Below are 20,639 nucleotides of genomic sequence, written 5' to 3'. Positions count from 1 at the left end.
GGGCATTATAGGGATTGGATAACCGTTGAAAGGGATTCTCTGGTCCCATAGTAAGTTTTTTCAAATGCATTCAGTACCCCAAAAATTGCCTATTTCATGGCTGTATTTTTCGCCTTGTGTTCTCTGCATCGGCTCATCTGGTTATTTAGACTCAGAACTTTTATCAGTTTTTTCTGCTGGGTTTTCATCACCTTCCTGCTGGGTAAGCTAACCAAAACCATCATGCTTTGCTCTGTAATGTTACACAGGGCTCTCAGTAGAACAGGAAGTTCTGCATGTAACATCCTGCCCAGATGAGCTGATGCAGAGAACAGGGGAAGGAAAGCACTAACATGAAAAACAGGAATTTGGGTCAGAAATATACAGTGTTTGGGGTACTGAATACAGATTTTAAAAAAAAAACTGTTATGGGACTGGAGAACCCCCTTTAAGGCCCTTTTTAGTTTACCTACACTGCTTCAGAGGAAATGTCAGAATTTGTCACTCAAGAAACCAGGGCAGAAGACTTTAGAAGAAATTAATTTTCTGCTAAGGAAAATGTGTTTTTAATGAGAACACTTAATTGTCCGTTTCTTAGTTTTCATATGATTATTGTGATGTTTTATAGATTTTATTTATTTTTTAACTCTGTTTCAGATTGATGTTGGTACACGACCAGAAGTTCACAGGAGAGATCCAGTTTCAACAGCTGAATGGGAGAGCAATATGGATTCGGAAGGAAGAATTCGTAATGTGGACCATTTAAAGCACATGATATTCAAAGGGGTAAACAATTTATAATACAGGGCTGTGGGATGAAAAATAATTTTTTGTCTCTTAATGGAGAAAATAAAAAACTGGACAGCGGAATGACAGACGGATGTAGTAGGAACATTTAAAGGGGTTATGCCATGACTGCGGCAAAAATGAAAATTAGACACCGTATAGTACATAACAGTCTCGTTCTAACAAAGCGAGAACAAGATTTATTGTAAAGAGGACCTGTCACCGCTCCTGACATGCCTGTTGTAATAGCTTCATGCATTCCTCATGTAATAACAGTTCTGGAGCATCTATTCTTATGGCTCTATGTTGTTCCATTCCTTTATTATTTCTACTAGAAGTTTTGAAAGAATTGCTAGCAGTCTGCAGTAAGGGTACAGAGGGGAGATAATCAGTTTGGGGGGGGGGGGGGGGGGGTTGTTTTCTGGTGCAGATTTGATCCGGTTTTGCCCTTGATCTCACCCTTCCATTAAAAAGGGTAAAATCCGCACAAAAAAGCACTCAAACAATTCTCATGTTCCGGATTTGTAAATCAACATGTCAGGTCATTTTCCGCACATAAAAAAAAAAGCAAAGTGTACATTATTACACTGCGATTTTCCTACACATAAATCCGCCTCAGTGTGTGACTTGTTTTACAGACGGTGAAATGCATTGTGTGCTGTGTGAATGAAGCACAATATTGTCTGACATGTAACATGGATTAAATCACGGGCAGAGTTGTAATTTTCTTAACCCTTTCCATTTCTCCCTGCATGGCTTTTTGCTAGGGCTTGGTGCCTTTGTGTCTGAGAGCCGTTCTTTGCATCTGATAAACGTAACATTTTGTATTTGATGATAATATAATCAGAATAATGTGTTTTCCCAGAAACCCATGTGGCTCCATTTACAAATACAGAATGATATGCTTTGAGTCCACCCAAAATGTCAGTGGTAAACAGTTAGTGTTCTGTTCTCGGTGAGCTCCGTTATCACAAAGCAGTCCGTGTAATCTCTTTACGACACGAGCATACTATGATCTGCTCCACCGCCTTTGCATCCAAGGCAGCAGTAATCTGTCAGAAATGCTCTCTACAGCAGCTTTTGGTTAGGAAAAAAGGAAACATGGAAAATGATGAAATGTCGGCTGTACTTTAAGGTGGCTTTCATGGATTACGGTATATTGCTAGAACTGATTTCCTTCCCATCTGATGTGGTGTCATAGGAAATGCCACTATTTATCAATGCCATTTTTATAGTTGGGAGAATCTTACATGAAATACGTCTGTTTCCTGCAGGGACTCTGCCATGCTTTGAGAAAGGAAGCTTGGAAATACTTGCTGGGTTATTTTTCTTGGGACAGCACTAGAGAAGAACGAGCGCAGCAACAAAAAAGAAAAGCGTAAGTAGCTATACATTGGGGAAGCATCTCGTAAATCTGCTGACTCAAAAGGGGTTGGCTACTTTCTGGTTACTGGTAATGTGTTTAGAACATGTAATATAACCTTTGTTAAAATTATGTGCCATTTTTTTTATATATTTCTGAAGCCATGACACCTTGTTTGCTATGTCTTTTGTTCTCTCCGCAAAGAGGTCTTGTCCATAAAATGGCTGCTGATGGAGGGTCATGCAACCAGGTACCTCCATGTGATGTCTCCTCTGTTCAAATACACTGCCCCTGACATCTGCACTTGTACTGTTGGGAGTCTAGTGCAGGCGCAGTGTGTCTGAATGGAGGAGACATCACATTGAGATGATTTTCCTGGTCACGCAACCATCTTATGGACAAGACTTTTGACTTGCAGGCGTTAGCAATGGAGCCGGACTCACAACTCCGTTCAAAATGTAGTGGTCGTGCCAGGTTACTGCAGTTCAGCTCCCATTAAAGTGAATAGAAGCTGAGGTGCATAAACCGTGTCGGTCAGTTGTAGTTCTGGTTCCAATTTACAGCTAATCGGTTGGGGTGCTGGATGTCAGACCCCCACCAATCTGATATTGATGCCCTATCTTGAGGACAGTCCAAATACAAAGTCAACGGCAACATATCTTTCATGGTTCTTTATTCCTAGTGGGTCCATCAAAAAGTACAAAGTGCAAAAAAAGTGCAACGTTTAGACTAATATATAGTCTTTCTCAAGCTCTTATATTTGTGTCTAACCTTAGGATAGGTCATCAATATTGTAAGCCTGAAAAACCCCTTTAAATAAATGTCAACTTATTTTTTTCTCACCCCTGATTTTACGCCCGGAGTGGTGAGAAGCAGGTAGCAGGTTGGGTGAAACACTTGCCTGTGCAATCGTATGATGCCTGAAGTGTCTTGTGTATGGGTTCTGTGCTAATTAATAGGAACCCTGCATAGGTTCCTCAGTCGTCGTATGTTGTCTTTGGAGTTGTTTTAACCAAAATGTGAGCTGCCTATGTCCACACTCAATGTAGAATTGAGAGCAAAGTTAGTGATACTTTCTTACTCTAGTGTTTTTTTTAGAAAGACTTGCACAGAGGTGGAAATATCCGCTCAATCAGATCCAGGGATTCCCGGTTCAACAGCCTTAAAAAGGAATCTGTTTCTCAGAATAACATGAATGGCTGTCTAGGCCAAGATTATTACAACCACAATATCCTGATATGGAAGAGCATAGTCTGAAGTTGAGTAGAATGACCACAGCCATGTTTACTGCACAAGGCTGGTAACGGTTGAGGATTAAAGAGAAGTAGATCATCTCCTACTCTTCTTCCATCCGTACTTGCAGAACCTATGGTTCATCAGACTTTATTTCTCTGTTTATTCGGTTTTGTTCCACATTTTCATCGCTGAGATTTAGTTCTCCTATTGTCCCTTTTGGGCTGTGATCACATGACCATGTCCATGCAGCTCCTCCTTATTTCCTGTGATGTTATGTCCATGAGAGTGTCAGTGATAGGCTAGCGTCTATGTAAGCAACTGGGTGGGAGGGGCTATAAACTAGCTGGGCGGAGTCAGAGGCAGTGCTGGAGCTGTGGCAGAGAAAGGAGAAGTGCATGATGGGTTTGGTTGGATACATCAACAGATAGTGCTACATACAGGATGGAAATAAACTGAAAACAGCTCAGGTGAGTCCAAATTGAAAAAGTATGGAGAATATGGACACAAAGTCAGCACCTTCATGAGCATATCTGTTAAACACCATAGTAATCCAAGAAAACCCATCTGTCAGCAGATTTCTCCCTATCAAACTGTCTGACCTGTTACATGTGCACTTGGCAGCTGAAGGCATCTGTGTTGGTCCCATGTTCATATGTGCCTGCATTACTGAGAAAAATATATGCAAATGAGCCTCTAGAATCAATGGGGGCGTTGGTCTTACTCCTAGAGGCTCTGCTCTCTCTGCAACTGCTGTGCCCTCTGCACTTTCACGTCTGGCCCTGACTTCTCCGTAAGGCAAAGTGCAGACGGTGTGGCAGTTGCAGAGAGAGCTGAGCCTCTAGGCTCATATGCCTATATTACATTTTTATGCGGGCACATATGAACATGGGAGCAACACAGATGCCTTCAGCTCCAAGTGCACATGTAACAGGTCAGCCAGTGCCATAGGTACAAATCTGCTGACAGATGCCCTTTAACCTCAAGCCCTCATACGGCTATGTAAACAGAAAAATAAAAAAGTTATGGCTCTGGAAAGGTAGGGAATGAAAAACGAAAACACAAAAATGTATTAGGTATACAGATTCTGCCCCGTGACCTGTCTTTAACATGTGCAGTGAGTAATGTACATTTGGGGGCAGCATGGTGAGGTGGGAGAGCTTCCGTGTCACCGTTCTGTTTGCCTTCTCGGTGTACATGCACACTGCGCTTGTTTCTGCTCAGTCTGTTTGCTCCGGGGCTGTCAGCTGGCTTCTTGCTTACTGTGTTGCTCACTCTCCATTACTCCCATCTCTTCTGCTTATCACATCTGATTAAGCAGCCTTTACTGACTTGGAGACTGAGATTCTTCTCTAAATATTTTTTCCTTACATAACGTGACAGAAAATAGCTTGAGAGTAATACTAGCGGTTCTTTGGAAAGGATGGGCCTTCTGTATGTGAACCAGGGTAATGCAGTACTTTTTCAGTGCATTACTTTTTTTACTTAGAATTGTTTTATTGGAGTGTTGATGGCGCAGAATAGAAGATTAGACACAAGCTTTCTGTCTTTCAACCTATTTGTTCATGTACCAGACTTCACATCATTCTTTTTGAGCCCAAACTGAAAGGTAGTTTTGTAACTGGAGAAACAATAGCTGTCAGAAATAATGAGGCAGTTTACAGCCCTGTGCCGTAATAACCCCAATGCTTCGTGGTAGTGATACAATGTTGCTCCTGCAGTGAGTCCGCATCGCAGCTCCCGGACTGAACTCTCATCTCTACCCGGGGTCACATAGCATCATATTGATTTATGATATTATGTAACCCTTACAGTTCTGGAATGTATTGGATAACACTGGCATAATGCTGCCAGTGTTATCCATTACATTCCAGAACTGTAAGGGTTACATAGCATCATGAATCAATATAATGCTATGTGAATCCCGTCAGGCTGGTAGCTGCGATGCGGACTCGCTGCGGGAGAAATGCTCGTCTGCAAGGGGCCTAACCAAGCTCAGTTTCAGTCTCGCAGGAATGGTCCACATTAGGGGTGCATCGGGGATCGAAGTCTCAATCTTTGCACCCTACTTCAGTTCAATACCGGTATTGACATTTTTCCAATAGCTTAGTATCAGAGAACATGAGCGCTACGCTTTGAGCTCGCCATGTCCTCATCAGCGGCCGCACAGTAGAGAAGGAGGGTGAGCTATTGACATTTCAAAGGGTAAGAAACATCATCCACAGACTTCCTGAGATCAGTATTGATAGGGCAAGCTCCTACCGGCACCTGCTCGCTCCGCTCAATAGCACTTACAGAGTACACTTTACTGTTGACCCCAATGCAATTAGTTTTTTTGCGGACATGCTGAACTGTCCGCAAAGAAACGGATCCGCATTTTTGGGGACAGCATACGGCCGTCTGAATGAGCCCTAAGAAGTTATATGATCGTGTGGGGCGGACCCCTATGCTCTGGTACTGATCTTGGTCATGGACAAAAATAGGCATTTCTATCCCAGGGCTGGCCATGTGCGATCCGTGTCCGTGTTTTGTGGATCCGCAATTTGTGTACCGCAAAACATTTTTTTTTTTCTCTATACCTGTGATTGAATCCTAAAGCTATATAGAAAGGGTTTCCTTTAGAACTTCTTTTCCTTATACGGTGCAGTGTAAATTTGGGGAAGGTGGGACTTATAAATACACTGCGCACCACCTCACCCGATGATAGGCCTTAGTTCCCTCATCCATGCTATTGAATGCAGTTCATGCGCATCAGTGGGAAATGAGGAGTGTCTCAGTCTTTAATCTTCCGGATGCTGCAGGAGAAGTCCACATATCTGGATGCTCCCCCATGGTATTTCACATAACATCAGACCATTAGTCGTGGCTGTTGCCAATAAGATACTCACTATTATAAATGCCTAATTTATTCTTGTGTTAATTACATTACATTTATACGTGCACAGTTTGCATATTGAAAATTAGCGTCTTCGTTTTGCATCACATTCTGAAGTCCTCTTTCTCTACAAGTTTCTGCTTATCAGTTGTGTTCGATGAATAAAAAAGGACTTCTTGGGCTTTGCATTCACATCCTAAATCTGTATATTCTTCATACGGTGGCTCATTACATTAAACAGTTTTATTCAGCACTGGACAGGGTGATCAGATAGGAAACAAGAGAAAGTCATTTGAAGTAGAATAAAACCTCCAGATTCACACTTAATTCCATTAACCTTTTTTTCTCACCGTCGGTGCTGTATAACACAGACGGGGAGTAATCTTTTTCGCTTGACGTTTTTATTAGGCCTCACTTCCACATTGTAATTAAAGTGCCATTCCGTGGCCCTTTCTATTGTTTTATTCTCAGTATCTTCAAGGAGAGAACACAGTAAACTGATAATACAATTTATCATCAATAAATATATTAAGGGCTAATGTGGTATTCTTTAGTCGGGCCAACATGTTATTGTTAGATATAGTCCGCAATGACATTTCTCAATTATTTTAATTGGTGTCTCTGCAACTTCTTTTGTTTTGTGTTTTTTCAGAGATGAATATTTTCGAATGAAACTTCAGTGGAAATCCGTTAGTGAAGAGCAAGAAAAGCGCAACTCAAGGCTAAGAGATTACAGAAGTTTAATAGGTATTTTCTGACAAGTGCCATCCCCAAAATACTGTCACAGGAACCAAATGAGATCAGTTTTACAGATTATATGTAAAGTTAAATAACTGGAGTTACTTATTTTGCACTTGTCCTGAGATAAATCCTGTATGGTAGACCGGAGCTGTATTTGTAGTTCTGCTGGTTATCATTGGAAACGGTCAATAATCTTGTTTGGGACACCTCCTTAACCTTTTCCTGACTGCCCAACTTAATACGTCTGAGCACTCATTTTTCATCTCTGCGCGGACCTTTTAAAACGTCCTTGCAGAGATGGCAGCTGCATGCTAATCGTGCAGACGTTGGAGCAGGGAGCACGCCGTCAGTGAAAGCCATGCTCCCAATAGCAGCGATGCCGCTTCCCACTCTGGTCCCAGCCATCATGTGATTACTGGGGGCTGGAAGTCCGTGCTAGCTGCTGGGACTTAGCAGACCAAGATCAGTTTTGCAGTGAAGTTGTAAACCCCAGTACAACCTGTCTGAGGGCTGCATTCACTCTCTAACTGGGGCTGCAGAAATCAGCAATAAATACAAAATGTATTGTGAAATGCCCCCAAACACGCTGCACTGCAGTTTTCTAGCCCCTCCCTGGCTATTATAACTCATACATTCCATATACCAAAATAACTATTATAGAAAGGTGACATGATTGGAAATGTGCCATTAACAAACAAAAACAAAAAATGTGAAAAACACATTTTTGTTAACATTTTTCCCGTTATAAAAAATAAAAACAAAAACTAATAAAATAAAAATAAATCCCCATGTATCATTGCAGAAAGGCACAAAAATTTAATATAACCAAATGGAAACAAGTTATGGCTTTCAAAGATGCATGTCCTAAACAAAAATGAAAATCTGACTGGTCAGGAAGGGGGTAAATTGCCCTCTCTTGAACTGGTTAACAGCGTAGCTGAACACCTATGATATAATGGGGAAATTAAGCCAGCCATACGTTTGAGACGGCGGTCGACTGCATTACAGATGATCATTCATGTGAGGGATCATTCTTCCAAACGGTCTCTCCAATATGGCAGAAAAACTGGCCAGCCAAGGAGTCAGATTTAAAAAAAAAATAAAAAAAAATAAAGCTGCATTTAGATGTTGCGAGGAGCAGCTGATTGTCTGGAAGGTAACATTCCTTCCCGACACCTGCAGCTTGTTAAGTGGAGGTGAAGCACCGTATTTACATGCAGAAATCTCCTCCACAGTACGAGGACAAGCGATCGCTAATGTCATTGCTTGTGTCCACACAAAATCATTGTTCCTGGGCAGCAGAGTGCTACTTAGACTGCACAATCTCCTGCCTGGGAAGAATGATTTAGGTGTCCGATCATTTCACCTGATGAAAGTTTCGCTTGTTCGGGTCATCTGCAGCGCCTTTACATGGGCAAGTTATCAGGAATAAACATTTGTAGGAATACTTGAGCACAATGGCAAATGGTTGCCAAATCTATTCTATTCTATTCAATATCTATTCAGTTTCATAATACAGGAAGTTATAGTGCCCCATACACTCAAATAGAAATAGCATGTCACTGCTATGTAATGGCCCCAGTGTGATAAATGATACACACCTTAAAATTCTACCTGGGGTAGGTACATTTATGAGCACAACTTTACAACAGTTCTGGAGTATTTGCTTTATTTCTCTGTAATTTATGTAAGCTACTTAGGCCCCTTTCACACGGGCGAGTTTTCCGTGCGGGTGCGATCCGTGCGGCGAATGTATGGCACCCGCACTAAATCCTGACCCATTCATTTCTATGGGGCTGTGCACATGAGCGTTGTTTTTAACGCATCACTTGTGCGTTCAGTTGAAATCGCAGCATGCTCTATATTGTCCAATTTCGACGTGACGCAGGCCCCATAGAAATGAATGGGGTGTGTGAAAATCGGATGGCATCCGCAAGCAAGTACGGATGCCATGCGTTTTGCACGCACGGTTGCTAGGAGACGATCGGGATGGAGACCCGATCATTATTATTTTCCCTTATAACATGGTTATAAGGGAAAATAATAGCATTCTGAATACAGAATGCATAGTAAACCAGCGCTAGAGGGGTTAAAAAAATAAAATAAAAAATTTAACTCACCTTAGTCCACTTGCTCGCGAAGCCCGGCATCTCCTTGTGCCTCCTCTGCTGATGAACAGGACCTGGGGTGAGCTGCTCCATTAAATAGAGCTTAAGGACCTTCGATGACGTCACTCCGGTCATCACATGGTCTTTTACCATGGTGAATCACCATGGTAAAAGATCATGTGACGTACCATGTGATGACCGGAGTGACGTCATCGAAGGTCCTTAACCTGTATTTAATGGAGCAGCTTACCCCAGGTCCTGTTCAGCCGCTCAGCGCAGAGGAGGCACAAGGAGATGCCGGGCTTCACGAGCAAGTGGACTAAGGTGAGTTAAATTTATTTATTTTATTTATTTTTTTTAACCCCTCTAGCGCTGGTTTACTATGCATTCTGTATTCAGAATGCTATTATTTTCCCTTATAACCATGTTATAAGGGAAAATAATACAATCTTCAGAACATCAATCCCAAGCCCGAACTTCTATGAAGAAGTTCGGGTTTGGGTACCAAACATGCGCGATTTTTCTCACGCGAGTGCAACGCATGACAATGTTTTGCACTTGCGCAGAAAAAATCGCGCATTTTCCCGCAACGCACCCGGCTCTTATCCGGGGGGGGGGGGGGGGCTGCCTGGGTGAAGATGGGGATATGTCCGGGTTCAGCTCTGAACCTGGACAATGCCTTTAACTGCTTCAGGACCGCCTGTTAAAGGGGTTTCCAAGATAGGTCATCAATATAAGATTGGTGGGGGGGTGGGGGGGGGCTGCCTGGGTGAAGATGGGGATATGTCCGGGTTCAGCTCTGAACCTGGACAATGCCTTTAACTGCTTCAGGACCGCCTGTTAAAGGGGTTTCCAAGATAGGTCATCAATATAAGATTGGTGGGAGTCTGACACCTGGTATCCCCGCCGATCAGATGGTTGAAGAGAAGGCCCCTGCTCGCCGCCTACATCGCAGTGGGGAGCAGGTGTAATTACAAGAAGCCGTACCATTCACTTCAATGGGACGGTTTGTTCCTATGCAAGTGTAGGTCATCAATAAAAATATAAACATCCGCTAATCTTGAATTTGCAGGAGCTGGGAGCCCACTGGTAGTGACAATAGGGCTCATGATTGAGAAGGCAGGGACGATTTTTTTTTTATACGCTCCCTGCCTTCTCCATTGCTGTACATACAGTGCTTAAGGAGTGGTGTGTATACAGGAAAGGATGCTATGCAGCATCCTACTCCGGTCCTGACAATCACATGACTGTACGACCCAGATCTGCTCTGCAGTGAGGCTGAACAGCCTTGTACAATGACTCTGGCTGCTGGATTACCCAGTAACTGGGGTTGCTATGTCATCCCCAATGACGGGAGAAATCGGAAGTGTAAAAAAAATATAAGACCAGATTTATCATTACACTTACACCTTACTCCACTTTTACATATGTCCAAAGTCACTTTTGTCAGATTTATTAATGGTCCTTTAATACTGTGATAAATGTGGTTTGACGGTAGCTGTTTATCCTTCAGTTAGCGGCTTTACAAAAGTCGCACGTCTTTACGAAAAAGTTGCATGTTCTATTAAAGTCGCATAAGATAAGCATGGTCCTCACTGGAGTGAAATTGCTTAATGTTTTGCGACTTTTAAAATTGTCGCAATAGTAAATCTGTATAGAGAGTCATTTACATAAGAAAACACGGCAACATTCAGAAAACAGGCCAGCATAGCGCAGAGCCAATAAAATCCGCAAATTTTTGTGCAGTTTTAGTGATTGCGCAAAAATTTTCGACTTCTGATGAAGGGTCCTATCCATCAGTGGCCTCTATTCACTTACACTGGGGACAGACTGTGGAACTAGTGTAAATGAATGGAGCCTGATGATTAAGGGCTCTTTCACACCTGCGTTCTTGTCTTCCGGCATAGAGTTCCGTCGTCGGGGCTGATCAGGATTATCCTAATGCATTCTGAATGGAGTGAAATCCGTTCAGGATGCATCAGGATGTCTTCAGTTCCGTAACGGAACGTTTTTTGGCCGGAGAAAATACCGCAGCATGCTGCGCTTTTTGCTCCGGCCAAAAATCCTGAAGACTTGCCGCAAGGCCGGATCCGGAATGAATGCCCATTGAAAGGCATTGATCCGGATCCGGCCTTAAGCTAAACGTCGTTTCGGTGCATTGCCGGATCCGACGTTTAGCTTTTTTAGAGTAGTTACCATGGCTGCCGGGACGCTAAAGTCCTGGCAGCCATGGTAAAGTGTAGCGGGGAGCAGCATACTTACCGTCCGTGCGGCTCCCGGGGCGCTCCAGAGTGACGTCAGGGCGCCCCAAGCGCATGGATCACGTGATCGCATGGCACGTCATCCATGCGCATGGGGCGCTCTGGAGCGCCCCGGGAGCGGCGCGGACTGTAAGTATACCGCTTCCCCGCTCCTACTATGGCAACCAGGACTTTAATAGCGTCCTGGCTGCCATAGTAACACTGAAAGCATTTTGAAGACGGATCCGTCTTCAAATGCTTTTAGTACACTTGCGTTTTTCCGGATCCGGCGTGTAATTCCGGCAAGTGGAGTACACGCCGGATCCGGACAACGCAAGTGTGAAAGGGGCCTTAGTAATGCTTATTACTAAGTGAATGTATATGGTGTTCCCAGCTAGTAATGTAAACCGCCCAACCCCTTTAATGCATGTAATGGAAGCAAGAGCAGATGTTCACAGCTTTATTTCTGGATGTACTGTCAATACCCACTTTCTTCTTCCAAGCTACCCAAATTTTTAAAGTTACCCAACCTTAAAGTGGTTTTCTGAGCTTTTTAGAAATTGGCCTAATGGCAGCAAATGTAAAAAAAACATCAATTTTCTGCCTAGTAAACCAGATCAAAATTGGCTTAGTACATAAAATGTAACCAGTAACTAAACCTAAAGCTAGAAACAAAATGCTAAGGAATACAAAACTACATATGGTAAACTTGCATCCCAAAAAAAACAAAATTTTTAGGGGTTGTGCACAGGAATGATTTATGTGATGTTGTTGGTGGATGACCGGCGGGACATTGAATGGGTAAAAAATGGTTAGGTGGTTGTTTTTTGTTTTTTTTTTAAATACAATTTCCTCCTCTTAGATAAATTTCTAGAAATATTAGAACACCCACTAAAGGCTATGGACACCTTTGCAGCAATTATTTTTTCCCAGTACATCTGAAATGCCAAATGAAGTCACTAATTTGACGAAAGATATCCGGTTTTGTTCTTTCTACTGCTTCTAAGACCTATGTGTCTCCATGGCAACGTAAAACTAACTCTGGGGGCAGATTTACTATTGAAAAAAACTAGTGTGCATGCTTTGTATCACATTTACTAACCGTTTTACACACTTTTCTACGCCTCATCCGACAAGAGGGCGTGGTTCACTGGGAGGGGGCTTGGCTTCACGGGAAAAGGGGGCTTGGCCTAAATGCAGCATTTTGGCGCATATTTAGAGTGAAATTGCGCCGAATTGCATAAACTTTTTGGGGGCGAATAATATTAAGTAAAGTACGACACTATTAGTAAATTTGTCCTCATGACCCTGCAGTCATATTCTCTTCATTCTGTACCCTACTTCTTACTAAGCAGGGGAAAAGAGTTTGACTTCAGGATCAGACTACTCAAGGTTTGAGTGTCCATCTGTTCCTTTGGGGGCACACAGAGGCTGTTAAAAAAAAAAAAAAATACTATGCCGTGTGATTTTTAATTTTTTAATTTTCAATTTTAGATGCACTGAGACAAGTAAAAAAAAATTGGTTGCAGAAATAGACTTAGCTTTGCAATGCCGGTACCATCCACCTTGCAAGCATCTGTGGACCAACGCTGAGTAGATCTTGCTTGCTGATGGCTCTGGTGCCTTGACTGTTTTATAGGCCTTTTTTGTTTGGTTAACATATTATTCATTCCAAAACGGCATCACTTCTTTATGGTAATGACATTCACAATTTCTACAGCCTGTTAAATATTCATATTATCCCTTTACATTTCTCATATTGGTTGAGTTTTTATGATTATTCAAATGTAACCCTCGCACATTAAAGTGGCTTAGATGACTGAATATTTGATCAGCATTATCGGGTATTATAAAAAATACACTTATCCGGTGGACTTTGAGCGGCAGTGCCCTGGGAGTGATCTAAAGTGCCCCGTAATGTATTCTTCTCTGGTATTCCTCTAAAGGAGCTGTCATTTGGAGCTCTCAGAAAGAAGAGTGCCGATATGCTGCACTTGGTAGATATGGGTTTGCTGTAAATGAGCAGTTCATCTCTCAAATATTTGTCATTTCTTTTATCCATCTGTGTTAGAAAAAGATGTGAACCGCACAGACCGAACAAACAAGTTTTATGAAGGCCAAGATAATCCTGGATTAATTCTCCTCCATGACATTCTGATGACATATTGTATGTACGATTTTGATCTTGGTAAGTGGATGTTCTTTGCTTTAGGAAAAAGTGTCTTTACTTTTAATTAACTAATAGAACTTTTTCTCTACAAGTCTGGTCTGCTCCAGGGCTGTGTTATATGTAGAGGACGGCTTTCTCTGCTAGTAGTTTTCTCTATTTCCTATTTCTGTGTGTCTGAGCGGTTTGTAATGCTATTTTGGGGATGTACGAAACATGCTCATTTCTCATCATAGTGGTTGGCAAGGCTGTGACAATTGTCAGGCTTTGTTCAGACTCTGTAATCCATCACAATTCAACATGAAGTGTGTTATTTCTTTGTTAAAATGTATGACTTTTGGGACAGGAGATGCAATGTTTATTTCTCACTCGAGTGACAAGGAAGAAAAGCGATTGCCACCGAAAAAGTGATCAGAAATGATAAAGCTTGTATTGATGACGGCCAAAGCTAGCATTCTCCTGTAATTGAAACCGGTTTTCTGCACACCGCCACATAAAAAGAAAAGTTGCTTTCATTTAATAATGGTAACGCCCAGTTGCGTAGAATAGTCAATGGCAGACTTTCTCTTTTTATCTTCGAAATTGTGTAGCTGCCTGGCTAAGCTGGGTTGTTTTGTGTGTGGGTTGACGAGTTCTATTCAGCGTAGATATATTCTTCCGTTCTCAAGTGCTCTTGTCTTCAGACTTTATATGTCTTGTGTACAGATAAAAAAACAGTTAAGGGGGCCATACACCTATAGCAGAACGATGGACAAACCTGCCAATTTCGGTGAGACCAACCATCTAACACGCAGGTCTGGAGGGCTCTATGTGGCCTGCAGGTGCCATTCTTCACAGCCCACAACCATGGACACCGAAATGTTTGTGTCTGCTCACAAAAACTGTAGCTTCCATGTGGAAACTGCATTGTTCAGATATGTGTGGTATATATTTTAGATATGCCATAAGTGTCTTCGGTTATAATACCCCAATATTCTCTGGGAATAAAGTATTTTTCTGTGCTGCCCGCAGCTTTCCTCCGTAAATCTAAGATTCATAGTTACCTGCTTCCCGCCGCTCCTTTCCTCCGCACTGGCTCCCGCATGTCAGTGTTCCGTTCCCAGGACTTTTCGCATCCGGCAGCGTGTGGCCACATGCTCCACTGCAGCCAATAACTGGCTTCATCGGTTTGCATGTTTAAGTCCCCCAAAGGGACTAAAAATGACAGTGAAAAGAAACGCAAAACAAATAAAAAGTCAAATAACCCCCTTTCTCAATTTTACATATAAATAAACAATAAACTAAATAAACATAACAGGTATCGTTGCATCTGAAAAAACTGAATTATTAAAATATGGAGATGGGGGGAAAAAACACACAAATGAGCAACTCTCTATTGTGGGTTAACTTGTCCCCACAAAAATTTTTTTTATAAATAGTTATGGACCCCAAATTGTGCCATTAAAAAAGCAAGCCCTCATACAGCTCTGTAGACAGTTATGGCTGTCAGAATATGGCGATGCAAAGAAAACGTTTTTTAAAAGGCAGTTAAACATAATAAAACTATATCAATTTGATATTGCCATAACCATGCTGACCTGCAGAATAAGCTCGTCATGTCATTTTTCGCACAGAAATAAAATAAACAGTGCCATTAAAAAGACAACTGGTCTAGAAAAAAACCATAATATATACCTGTGCTTTCTAGGCAATGAATCACAAATGATTGAAAGAATATGAGCTCCTTACCCTAATGAGTTTCCAAATATGATGAAGCTCATAAATTAATTCACAAGCATATCCTAAAACTCATAAAATTATTCACAAGCATATTATATGTTAAAAATACAAAATTGTTACAAATACCAATGATATCTTGTCCAGATTACCTTAAAATTCATAAATAACAATACCAATAAATAGCAAAAGAGTCCTAAAAACGTTGTAACTATGTGATATTATTCCTGATGCTACTGCTGCTCGCTAGCACAGATATCTTCAGCGTCTTCATGGAGTGACTGCGCAGAGGCGCCCAAATCTCGCCATACAGCAGACTCCCGTAAAGAAGTGTTGACTCACCGCTGGGTATATAGCAGTCATATAGTTCCGCAGGCAAGATGCTAGTTAAATGCAAGCAGCTGAATGCAGCAGTTACCACTTAAAACCCTATAGTCACGGGCTTGCCTAGCAAAGTAGTTCCACAGGCTGCCAACAAAGAGGCAATAGACTGCTCGTTATAACAGATCACTGAGGGTAGTACCTTGCTTACAACTTAGCACACAGCAGAAGCACAATCCACTTGGATCATAACAGTCTTGGGCATGCTGGGCATAATAGTTCCACAAACGACAAATAGCATAGCAGTGAATTGCTAATCGTGGTAGCTAGTTTACCAGTTAGGACACAGCGGTCCAAGGCTTGCTGAGTAAGGTAGTACCACAGGCACTAGATGGAATAACGGATTGACTGGTGTGGCAAATTGCTAGCTGTAGTAGCATCTGTAGCTGGATGTCCTCACATGTAATGCAAATGTAGTTTGGAAATAGAAAATAAGCTAAATGCGTTTCAAGGACTCTGTCCCCTTCCAAAAGAAGCCCTCATATGGCTATGTGAACAGAAGAAAACAAAAAATAAATAAATATAGCTCTTGGAAGGCAGGGAGGAAAAAAAAAATGGGCAGTGTCCTGAAAGGGTTAAGACACCTGTATCAGGTTGTCTGCTTCAGGGAATATAGTGAGTTTAGGGGCACTTTTCGAGGAGTGTTATCCTTGGTTTCTATAGGTTACCTTTTAAATATTTTCAGCTTAAAACCAGATCCTTAGTCTTTCAAGTCAAGTGATTTTATGAAGCATGCAAATTTACTAATGAACTCTACGTGTGTGGAACTTTTCATTTTTAGAAGGTGTGGTACATGTGACTTTCTGCATTGGCTTGGTCCCACTTTTAGCCACTGATATCAATCTGATTCAGCATTTGTAGAAAATCATTTTTTTCTGTCATAATTGCATGAAGATGTTTATGTATAAGGTGCTGAGTGGCATTTGATAAAGTGTCAGGTATCTACTCTTTAAAAGGGTAACAATGTTTCGAACTTTTGACTTTCGTCTAGAGCTGTGATGGCTGACCTCGGCACTCCGAGTTGTGATGGCTAACCCACAACTCCCAAGATATACACTTGCTTGTTCTCAGACCTCCATAGAAATGAATGGAGCATGCTGGGAGTCGTAGTTTCCCTACAGCTGGAGTGCCGGAGGTTAGCCATCACTGATCTAGAGCTTCAAATGTAGGACTACCATCATTTTGTAGACAATCATCTTGGCAATCACATACATAAATTGGACTTGCAACTATCTAGCATATGATTAGTTTCGCAGATTTTTGTCATGTAACTGCATTGTTAGTGGACAACCAGGCTGATTATTGGAGTCCACAGGTTGGCTCATCATAAGGTCTATCCGTTCCGGCGAGACAAACACGGAAGTGGAGGTGGCTTGTATGCTTCATAATAGTGAGATCACAGACGTGCAAGCACCGTACAATGTTCATTACACAAGTCTGGAATAGTGGTCTGAAAAAAGGCGAAGAAGCCTCAACTTTATTATCGTCATAAGAAGTGTCAGCTCGAGTTTTCAAAAAAGTACGAACAGTAGAAGATTGGAAGCAGGTGATTTGGAGCGTTGAGAAGAAAGTCAACAGACTGGGCTCTGATGGGTGCAAATGGGTTTGGAAGAAACAAGGGAAAATAATGGGTTGAGAAATTGAAGAAACTGTCAAGTTTGGTGGAGGAAGCCTGATGATATGGGGTTGTTTTACTGCCAAAGTCATTGGATACTTGCCCAGGATCGATGGTGGTCTGAATGCTGAGCTCTATGTGAGTATTCTACAAGATGAGTTACTTTATACACATGAGTACTATGGGTATGAAAAGGACGACATAGTGTTCCAGCAGGACAACGACCCGAAGTATACGCCAAGATTGGCCAGGAAATGGTTCAATGACAATGAAGTAGAGGAGCTGGATTGGCCCAACAGTCCCCAGACCTCAACCCAATCTAACTATTGTGGGTAGAGTTGGAAAAAAAACTGTATTTGTACCCAAGTGAGTCAACCAGTATGCACCATTCGGATGTGTAGAAGAGACCTGGGAACAGATTTCGGTCGAGACGTGCTTGAATCTGATCAAGCCAAAACACAAACCAGACAGCTCGCAATCCTCCAATTACATTGCACGGGAAGGGGCAACCCCCATCAAATGATTCAAAGAGTAATCTCAGCAGACATGTTGGTTTTTCAATCCATGATATTCTTTTATTCCATATAATAAAGTAGGTATACAGGACGCGTTTTGGCCTGTCCAGCCTTCCTCAACTACATGATCATGCAGTTGAGGAAGGCCGGACAGACCAAAACGCGTACTGTATATCTACTTTATTATATGGAATAAAAGAATATCATGGATTGAAAAACCAACACGTCTGCTGGGATTACTCTTTAAATCTGATCAAGAGCATGCCCAGAAGGATTCAGGCAGTGTTGAAAGTGAAAGGTGGATTTACAAAATACTAACAAAATAATAAAAAATAACATTTAGAATTTTAGGAGCAAAACAGTAACAATGCAGTTACATGAGAAGAATCTGCATAACTAATCATATGCAAAATAGTTGCAAGTCCAATTTATGTATGTGATAGTCAAGATGATTGTCTGCAAAATTATGACAATCTCATGTTTGCAACTGTAGTGGATAGTGAGATATGGAGCCTGAAAGTCAAAAGTTCAAAACATTGTAACCCTTTTCTCGTCGGTATATACGCATCCGTTTGTATTATCTTTAACATAGCCAAGACGGATCCGTCTTGAACACCTTTGAAAGTCAATGGAGGACGTATCCGTTTTCTATTGTGGCAGATTGTGTCATAGAAAATTGATCCGTCCCCATTGACTTACATTGTGTGTCAGAACGGATCCGTTTGGCTCAGTTTTGTCAGACGGACACCAAAATGCTGCAAGCAGCGTTTTGGTGTCCGCCTCCAAAGCGGAACGGAGGCTAAACGGAGGCAAACTGAGCGGATCCTTTTCCATTCAGAATGCGTTAGGGCAAAACTGATCCGTTTTGGACCGCGTGTGAGAGCCCTGAACGGATCTCACAAACAGAAAGCCAACACGCCAGTGTGAAAGTACCCTTTTTGCCTGTCTTTGTTTGCTAGAAAGTTTAGAATCTGCACGTGAAAAACACATGCACTTTCAAGTTTTCCCACCTATTATGTTATCACTTAGGTTTTCGAGCTCCCTTCTAGTTCAGCAAGATTACAGAGTATTGGGTAGTTCAGTACCAGATTAATGGTGAGGAGCTGCCACCAAGAGAGGGACAGTGCACCTCAGACCTTAAAGGGGTTGTCTCACTTCAGCAAGTGGCATTTATTTAGAGAAAGTTAATACAAGTCACTTACTACGGTATTGTTATTATCCATATTGCTTCCTTTGCTGGCTGGATTCATTTTTCCATCACATTATACACAACTTGTTTCCATGGTTACGACCACCCTGCAATCCAGTAGTGGTGGCCATGCTGGCACACTATATGAAAAAGTGTTGCCCTGTCTGGCGGCCAGGACTGTGGGAGCGCACATGGGCTGGTGCTTTTTTCTACAGTGTGCAAGCACAACCACCACTGATGGATTGCACGGTGGTCTGTAACCATGTGATGGAGACATGAATCCAGCCAACAAAGGAAGCAATATGGACAATCACAATACATTAGTAAGTGCCTTGTATTAACTTTCTCTACAAGATAAATGCTATTTGCTGAAGTGACACAACCCCTTTAAGAATGGACACCCATATGTGTCTGACAGAGCCTTTTGACATCCTGGACTTGAATTGAAGCACTTAAAGTTGCACAAACTTGTTCAACACTGATACTTTCAGTTCAAGAAAAAAGCAAAAACATAAAAAGCAGAGGCATGCATATAGTCTATAATAAAGTATGTCAGCCCCTCAGGAAACAGCACGACTTTTGTCTGTTACAACACATCCTCACTCACTTGAATGGAGCTGAGCCACAACATCAGACACAACCCAGGGACGTGAGCGGTGCTATTTTTTGGGGGTAGGGGGGGAAAGAAATTATCAGATCGACTCTTTTCTAATCCTGCACAACCCCTTTAAAGATATACTGAGATTATCTCTTTAAGGTGTGCTCCGTTGTTAGGCCTGTATTACACAGGTCGATGGTCAGCCAGGTAATCGCCGTCTAATTAGCGTCTGTAGGAACGTTCATTAGCGATGGTCTAGCAGTGTAATACCACTGCCGATTACCCGATGGATGAGCTCGATCATCAGGCAAATCTGATTTTTAAGTAGGTTTAAAAATCATTGTTTGCCAGTGGCAGATCGTGCTGTCTAATCATGATCTCATTTCTGCCACCAAAAAGTCAGTATGGGGATGAGCGATGGCATTGGCGATCTCTATTTCCCATACTGGGGAGGGGACCGCTGCATGTAATAGCAGTGGTCTCCTCCACTAACAAGCAGGCGATTGCCGGGAAGGAATGCTTCCCTCACGGCAGTCTAGCCTTAGGCCTCATTCACACATCAGTATTTGGTCTGGAATTTCCAGCAGTGATTGTGAACCAAAACCAGGGGCGGGTCAAAAACGGAGAACCGGAGCAAATCTCTCCATTATATCTTATCTTGGTGTAGCCTCCGCTCCTGGTTTTGGCTCGCCGGTGGAAATCACTGACCTGTGAATAAGGCCTTACTTTGGACCAGTCTAATCCTGCAGCGCAGAAACAACTCTGCTTGGTGGTTCCACTTAATTAGCGCCTGGTATGGGGCGTCAGAAGATGGAGTAGTGTAATTGTTATGCATGTTTCCTTTCATCCACATTTTCATCTGTTAATCCTTTCAGTGCTGGAGGGGCTTACTGGCTAATTGCATGTGAGCTCCCTGGCGTGTATCTAAGGCCTTCCAGCGGCGGAAGTGTTAAACACCATACTGGGATGATTTATCCAGATCGCTTGCGTCGTAATGAGAAATTGATTGTTGAGATATTATCAGGATGACATTCAAATCCTCCTATTTGTTACCAAGTGCTCAGCTGTGACGGCAATGTCTTATATCTATTTTCCTTCCTGTTTTTGCTTTGGTTGTGGCAAAAAACATTGTA

General features: G+C 42.2%; 1 protein-coding gene across 1 annotated transcript in view; it reads left to right on the top strand.

Moving 5' to 3' along the window:
- Positions 1-20,639, top strand: part of TBC1D15 (TBC1 domain family member 15) — a 113,765-nt gene that overhangs the window by 81,455 nt on the left and 11,671 nt on the right. Inside the window, exons 8-11 of the mRNA XM_044280435.1 lie at positions 637-765; positions 2,040-2,143; positions 6,889-6,983; positions 13,397-13,513. Of these exons, the coding sequence (XP_044136370.1) occupies positions 637-765; positions 2,040-2,143; positions 6,889-6,983; positions 13,397-13,513 (445 nt within the window). The remainder of the gene's footprint in view (positions 1-636; positions 766-2,039; positions 2,144-6,888; positions 6,984-13,396; positions 13,514-20,639) is intronic.

This window comes from Bufo gargarizans, chromosome 2 (genome assembly GCF_014858855.1).
Source record: "Bufo gargarizans isolate SCDJY-AF-19 chromosome 2, ASM1485885v1, whole genome shotgun sequence".
NCBI lineage: Eukaryota > Metazoa > Chordata > Amphibia > Anura > Bufonidae > Bufo > Bufo gargarizans.
Note: the sequence above shows the minus strand (reverse complement) of the source record. Positions and strands in the feature narration are given on the sequence as shown.